This window comes from Phragmites australis, chromosome 21 (genome assembly GCF_958298935.1).
Source record: "Phragmites australis chromosome 21, lpPhrAust1.1, whole genome shotgun sequence".
Classification (NCBI taxonomy): Eukaryota; Viridiplantae; Streptophyta; class Magnoliopsida; order Poales; family Poaceae; genus Phragmites; species Phragmites australis.
Window position 1 is genome coordinate 2,541,999 of NC_084941.1, and position 7,311 is coordinate 2,549,309.

The 7,311-nt window shown below is 41.2% G+C and overlaps 1 protein-coding gene across 2 annotated transcripts; it reads right to left on the reverse strand.

The window, feature by feature from the left end:
- Positions 1-651: 651 nt before the first annotated feature.
- LOC133903282 (flavanone 3-dioxygenase 2-like) lies at positions 652-5,483 on the reverse strand. Of its 2 annotated transcripts, XM_062344585.1 has the most exons (4): positions 5,196-5,482; positions 4,846-5,093; positions 1,478-1,802; positions 652-1,356 (listed from the first exon to the last, which is right to left on the reverse strand). In XM_062344585.1, the coding sequence occupies exons 1-4, from the start codon at positions 5,388-5,390 to the stop codon at positions 1,114-1,116; spliced, it is 1,011 nt and encodes a 336-aa protein (XP_062200569.1). In that variant the 5' UTR covers positions 5,391-5,482; the 3' UTR covers positions 652-1,113. The 2 variants fall into 2 exon arrangements, with proteins under 2 accessions (XP_062200569.1, XP_062200568.1); XM_062344584.1 differs by having other exon boundaries at positions 4,846-5,483.
- Positions 5,484-7,311: the final 1,828 nt, after the last annotated feature.

Consider the following 7,311-nt stretch of genomic DNA (forward strand, 5'->3'; position numbering starts at 1 on the left):
AATTTTTAGTCCTTTATCATCATTGCCCTTCATTTGAATCATAAAAAAACACATTTACCTTTAGGGAGGAGGACAATAGCCTCATACGTGGCTACCAGCAGTGAACGATGGTAGAGCTTGAGCTATAAACCACTCCTAGAAGCAAGAGCGGGTGGAAGGGGAAGGCTCTGAGGGCGAGGAGGGCTGCTACAGGGGGCATCCCCATCACGGTGTCTACGCCAGCACTATGACCCTACCGCCGTTTGCCACCAGCAGCCACGCCCTAGGCTGTTATCCTCCTTCACTTAGGCAAATGTATCTTTTCTATAGGTCAAATAGATGCCGTGACGAGAAAAAAAATGTAAACTAGAAGAAATAGCAAATAAGGAAGTTTATTTCATAGGATGACACAGAGAGAATTATCTTATCTTACAATGACAAATAAGAAATTTTCTCAACATACATATGCACCTCCTCAACTAAAAAAGAGAGGAAAAAGTAATATCTATCCAAAAAAGAGGGAATTGGCACATTTTCCAATAAAACTTTTTAAGAAATTACATGGTTTCTGTGATAATGTATATCACAAAACTACAATTTGGAATTTCTTAAGAAATCCATGTACTCCTTTTTATTTTCAAGTGACCTGTGTGATTTTCTCTAAGGAGGATATTGTCCAAGAAATAATCGGGCACTGTTCAACTCTGGTGATTATAACCAAAGCCCCTTTTGGCCCTCTTTTAATCTAGTGCCACTGCAGAAAGTCGCTTACTGCAAAAGTCCAAGAGAACTGAACAAACAAATAATCCCATGAGCAGTAGCAAGGAATGCACTATGTAATGCGAGTATTACTATTAATACTAAGAGTCTGTTTGTTGAGACTTCTGTTTCTGTTTTCTCTAAAAAGTTGTACTTTTAGTTTTTTTTTAAAAATTATGTTTGATTTTAGCTGTTGGATTTTACAATATTATTTTGGCTTCCTCAACACACTATTTTTTTTTAAAAACTATTCTCAATTAATTTCTCAGCTTCGACTTTTTCAGAAACCATTTTTAGCAAAACTATTTATTTAGATTTTTAACTTGTCAGCTTCTGATAAAAACAGTAGCCAAAAGCCGCTGAAACGAACGGTCCCTAAGTTCTGAAGAGCTCCAGACAGTGCTCTTGGTCCAGGTTCCTGCTCCAGAACTTCTTGTAGTACTCGTCGTACGTGTAGTTCCTGTACACGGCCGGGGTCTCCTCGGTGACGAGCATCCGCGCGGGGCCGAGCACCACGTCGTTGCACGGGCACAGGAACGACGCCACGGACATCCGTTCCCTGTCGGAGTTCACCACCGCGCGGTGCCACACGCTCCTGTACTCCCCGTTGCTCAGCGCCTGCATGCAACCATCGGTGTTCAGTTCAGTCAGCACGTTTCTGCTCTGCTGCAGTTCACTGGACGAAGCCATGTATGGGGGGATGGGGCAGAACGATATATATATATGATCGATGCGTCACCTGCAGCTGGTCGCCGATGTTGATGACCAGCGCGCCGGCCTGCGGGTTGACGGCGACCCACTTGCCGCCGTTGAGCACCTGCAGGCCGGCGACGTCCTGGTCCATGAGCAGGATGGTGAGCGCGTTGGGGTCGGTGTGCGCGGGGAGCCCGTAGGTGAGCTCCGGCGCGGGGCACTGCGGGTAGAAGTTGACGGCCATGTGCTGCTCCTGCTCGCCCAGCGTCGTCCCGATGCACCCCGCCTCAAGCCCCAGGCTCTCCGAGATCGCCGCGTACAGCCTCAACCCGAGCTCCCGGACCTCCTTGCAGTACGCGCTCATGATCTCCCTGAAGAACACGGCAGTGTCAGGAATTAATATCTATTTATTATCTTAATATTTAAGGTGTAAAAGGAGCATAACATCTTAAGGTCATAAAATTAATCAAAAAAAGAAAATAATTTATACCGCTCATTGTTATGAAACGAGACAGTTTGAATTTATCCAAAGAGTATATATCAAATACAATTTATAAATAGTTAAATTTAAAATTAACAATTATAAAAAATCTATCTATTATTTTAATATTTAAGTGAAAAATTGCATTCACGTTCTCTCTTAAAAGCCATAAAATTATCACGTTAATCAAAAAATAATCTAGACCATTTATTGTTATGAAAATCTGACAGTCTAAATTTACCCAAAAAGTACATATAAATACGATTCATAAATAGCTAAATTCGGAATTAACAATTATGAAAAATTAGCAGTTTAATTTTCATATATTTGGGAAGCAAAATATCTAAATAAAATATCCAAATAAAATAAAATAAATAATAATTAAAATTAGGGTTGGAATAGAAAAAAAGAAATATTCATATCAAATATAGGCTTAAAAAAATACTATAAAAATCAAATATCTAAATAAAGAGTCAACGTACAATATAATTAATTAAATATTATATGACAAAATATTATATCGAGAATAGTCACGCTATTAAACAGAACAACCTAGTTGCTTCGTAATTGAAGCGGCCAACTAATTGAGCAACAAAATTGCAAATTCGCGACTGCATGCCAAGAACAGCAGCTGTCGCTGAAATATGATGCACGATGCATCGAGCTACACAACTGACGTTGCGACGTGTCTGGATTCCGCGAGAACATGTTGTTCTCACAGTGTTCTGTGTCTGGATTCCGCGAGAACATGTTGTTGTCACAATGCTCTGTATCTGCACGTGGCATGGTGATTCTTTTTCTTCTTGTTTCTCCGTGCTCCCCAGTCCACATGTGTTTCTACATGTGCTTCCTTACTTAGATGTGACCACCGTTATTAATATGTGTAATTACACCTAAATTAGTTCACTTAAAAATCTAAGTTTATGAAAAAAGAATAATTTATTTATACTTAACAATTTTCCTCCCGCGTAGGCTCCTCTCGTGAAATAAAATCTGATACCATATTAAACTATTATGTATCAACTAATTCAATCAAAAACCTAAAATGATAAAGAAATATCAACCATTAACTTTTGCACTTGCACCTAGATCGAGTGAGTGGACCACGAACAGCATCGGTCCCAGTCAGTGGTGAAGCCACGGTATAGGTAAAGGGGGCTTGGCACCCCCTAAGGACGCTGCCATTAGTTAATAAAGTATTAATCAGCACATGGTAACAATAGTTTAATCTAATTTTTGTTCTAATTAGTTCCTCCATATTTAATTAGTCCATCCTATATCTAATTTTTGGCTTGGCCCCTGCCCCAGTGTCGCTTTGCCGTGTTCTGTGCCCTAACCAGCTGATCATTGTGAGAGCCGCGACTGCCCAAAGCACATGGTGGAGTCACGCGAAGGCCAAAACGGTGGTCAACTCGGCGTGCATCCACGGTGCCACGAATCACGTCACGTGGCTTTGTCTGGTTTTAGACCTGGTAGGTTTTTTGCCTGGCGGTCTACAAAGCGTCCATTCGGTGCAGACCATCAAAAGTTGTTTGTTCTGATGCTGTAAAGTGTAACCCACAACCCGAACGTCTGAGAATCTTATTTGGTCCGCGCGTTTCAAGAACGTTCAACAACGCACGGGTGATTGCTTGCTTTTGTGATGTATGATGTATCCAGAAAGAAGGGGCGAAATGCCTGAATTATCCATTGTCTCTGTATATCCATTTAAAATGAACATCAATACAACTCTAAAACGTTGAGGATTTGTATTTGATTATCGGTAATATATAAATAAAAAATAGAGATGTAGTCGCAGAAGAGTATCATAACGAGACGTAGAACTATACAGGTCTATGCCTCCAAGTTAGATAATAAACCTATGTTATATCTTATATTGATTTTTCTCAGATCATAAAGTATAATGATTTTTGGTGGATAAATCTAACCTAAAAAATTAGACGGATTTTTGTGCACTTACTACTGGAGATCTAGTCGGGGAGATGATTATACTTGCAGTGAATCTTCAATATATGTTAGTTTTCTATCTGACTAGACTTGATGATGGGTTCACGACTTCTGAGATCTGAAGGCGTGAGTTGCTAAAGCTTTAGTGCTCTGTTTTTTGCTTTCATTTTTGTTGAGTTGATCTGGACGTTCCTCTCTCTCCGTCTTATATAGTCAGAGTAACCTAAGACATATCCTACTCAGACTTCTCAAGACATATATTACTCGTATCGTTAGACTCCCGAATATCTTAGAATACTTCTTAGATAGGGGATAACATATGTATCCGAGACGATTAGCTTCCAAATATGTTGTTTTCATATCTTACTCCATAGTAGCTACATCTAACCAAGTATTGAGTAAAATACAGACTATTCTTATATACTTTTTTTGATATACGATATTTAGAAAATATATAATATTAAATATATATACTTGTTATAGACATATATACACACTCATATCACTCTACACAAGTACCTCTATAGTGACTATTGAGGATTGAAGATATGAAGCTCGGATATTACCTATGTCTTGCACTCGATAAACTGAAACACTAGGAGATCCTTTATTTGAAACGTGTTAGGAGTTTCCTAAACAGTTTGGGACTCTGCTTCTGCCAAAACAAAATTACTGCCTGAAAATGGTCAAGATTGTTTTCCCTTTTTCCTTGGAACGTTGGTCCGAATCGCCACTAGTTGCTAATTGAAAGGTCTTTTACCCGAAATTAGGTGCTAGTTTTGCCTCAATAAGTATATATTTGAAACGTTCTCGAATTAATTTTCCCATCTTGAAATGCTGTGTGTGTGTCTTCTTAAGGGAAATAAAGCCTCTTGCACGCTTAGCTGCTAGTTCTTGCAGTAAGAATTTATCGTTGCATGTTTTAACTTTTATATAAAATAAAGTAAGTAAGCAGGGTTGATTAATTCAGAAGGTAAAAAAAGTACTTGAAGTCGGGAGGGTTGGACGGCCAGTCGGGCACGAACTGGTCGAGGGGATGGCAGTGCAGCCGGAGGTAGTCCCGCCAGTTGTGCACCGTCTCCTTGCGCACGTTGAAGCTCGTGGACAGCCGCATCTTCCTGGCCGGGTCGTCGGAGTAGAGCTTCGCCTTCTCCTCTGCGGGCAGCCGGAAGAAGTCGCGCGCCACGGCCATCACCGCCGCCATTAGGCCCTCATCTATGCCATGGTTCAGAATCTGCAGCATCAAACGTAGCATGCATGCCTTGTCAGTTGCGATCGCCGGTCTGTAAATAACTTCGCGCGTGCGTGCATGCACGGGCGGCGGCGTGTCTCTCACCTGGAAGAAGCCGTGCGAGCGGCAGGCGGCGCCGATGGCGGAGACGACGGCGGCGCTGTCGGGGCACGCGAGGTCGACGACGGGGATGCGCGCGCCGGCGACGACCTCCGCGAGGCGCGGACGCTGCGACTCCGGCCGCACGTACCTCCCCGGCACCGTGTCGTGCACGGCCGTCGAGAGGAGCTGCTCCGCCATTGGTGCGCCGGCGCTCTCCTGATCGCCACGCACGTACCAAATAATTAAGGAGGAGTCGAGCAGCTCGGCCTCGACGTGGCTCTCCGGGTGCGAGTCATAGTCCTCTTATAGCGATCGAACCGGAACGAAGAAGACGACGAGCTTTTTCTGGCGTCAGCGCCGTAGTGGCAAGTGACATCACCCTGCCTACGTTGCGTCGGCGACGGGATCCGGTGACTGCAAGTTACGACCGCACCGATTCTCGGCCCTCCGTTTTTTTCGTGATGAACGGCATAGATGGGCTGCTACAGTATTACGACAGCATATACCTGCTACAGTATTACCACAGTATTCCGCGCTGACCTTGACCGTTGCTTCGCATCCGACGGCCGCTAGTGCGACTGCTTAAGTCGCAGGGACTAGCCACTGCACAGGAACTGGCTTCGTCGTGTCGTGTGGTGCCAGTATTAGGATCCTCAGACTTTTTTTTTAAGTCGCCTGATTTTAATTTAAGAGCTGTTCAATCTGTTATCGACGTTTTAGATTGAATCTTAATTTTACCAGTGTTCAACGTTTTTCATTAGTTATGTAATATTTTTTGGTTTTATAATTAATTTAATATTTTCTAATTTATTATGTAACATTTTCTGTTTGAAGTAAAATCAATGTGACTTTAAAAGATATAGAGTCAGAGCATCCTGATCCGTGCATGCTTGTTTGGTCTTGCGCGAACTGTAGTTTAAGCCAGCTTGTTTGGTCTTTATGGCCCTGCATCGAGGTAGTACTATTAACAAAGGAGAAGCATTCTTTTTCTTTCTTTTGAGAATGAGTTTTTTACAATCCTTAGAAAGGTACCAAGAGGTATCTGCGTACCGAATTTTGATACTATATCTATCAATTTTTAATACCTCTTAAGTTATAATCAGTGATACCTCTCGAAGGGTGATAAAAAGCTCTTCGAGAATACTACAACTCTACAAGAGAAGCTTTCATAAAGGGAAATGTTAGCGATCGGACTTCCGATGCTTCAATAGTCTATTATAACGTTAAAAAATGTTGTCTGGAACATAAAAATAAAAATTTGTAACGTTAAAAAGCATACACTAAAATAGCTCGTTGTATATATCCGATTTCAGAGTAAATTTTATCACAATATCACTTCATGTCACATGTAATATTTTCAAGTGAAGCTCTATGGGTCATTCGACCTGAGCTCGTACAGCAGATCTCAAATGAGATCGACTCCTTCACTAATCCTATAAAAAATAACATGAAAAAGATCCTAAATCTATAAAATCGAGTGTTCTATCACTAAATACAAGACCAACCACCCTAAACAACTGCAACATCCAAAAATTACTATTATAACATCTCAAAACATATACTACAATATCCCAAAGCACATAATGCAACATCAGTCCAACCAAATCATATATAGCAACATCTCCAATTATCTGTTGTAGCATCTTTAATCACATATTGTAATATCTGAAATCATCAGTTACAACATCGCAAACACTTGAACTCCTTTCCTTAATTACTATTGATTTTCAAATGTTTTACTTAAAAGCTATTTATGTAAAAGAACCATATTAATATATCATTATCAAATCTTTATATGCATATTATTTCAATACCCTTATTGAGTACGACAAGTAATGGTTGCTTATGGATTGATTAGTTGGAGCGATTGAGAGATAAAGGTAGAAAAAGAGCATGAGAAATACCAATATTCGTCTGGCTAGTGAGGAAGAGCTGCGGGAGGAAATGAAGGAGAAAGGATAAGGATGAAGAAAGCATTTATTTTTTTTAGTTGTTAGGAGATGAGGTATGGGAGCCGAGAACGTCCGAGATTTTATCGACGCCGGAGCCGGACACCCGGCTAGAGCATTCCCGTTTCATAAAGTCAGATCTACATCATGGAGCAATACGGACCCTCCTA

Coding starts and splice junctions, on each gene's coding strand:
- LOC133903282 (XM_062344584.1), bottom strand. CDS start 5,390: ATGGCGGAGCAGCTCCTCTCGACGGCCGTGCACGACACGGTGCCGGGG. Junction 1,803..4,845: donor TCCAACCCTCCCGACTTCAA/GTACTTTTTTTA, acceptor CGTGTTCTTCAG/GGAGATCATGAGCGCGTACT. Junction 1,357..1,477: donor ACATCGGCGACCAGCTGCAG/GTGACGCATCGA, acceptor GGTTGCATGCAG/GCGCTGAGCAACGGGGAGTA.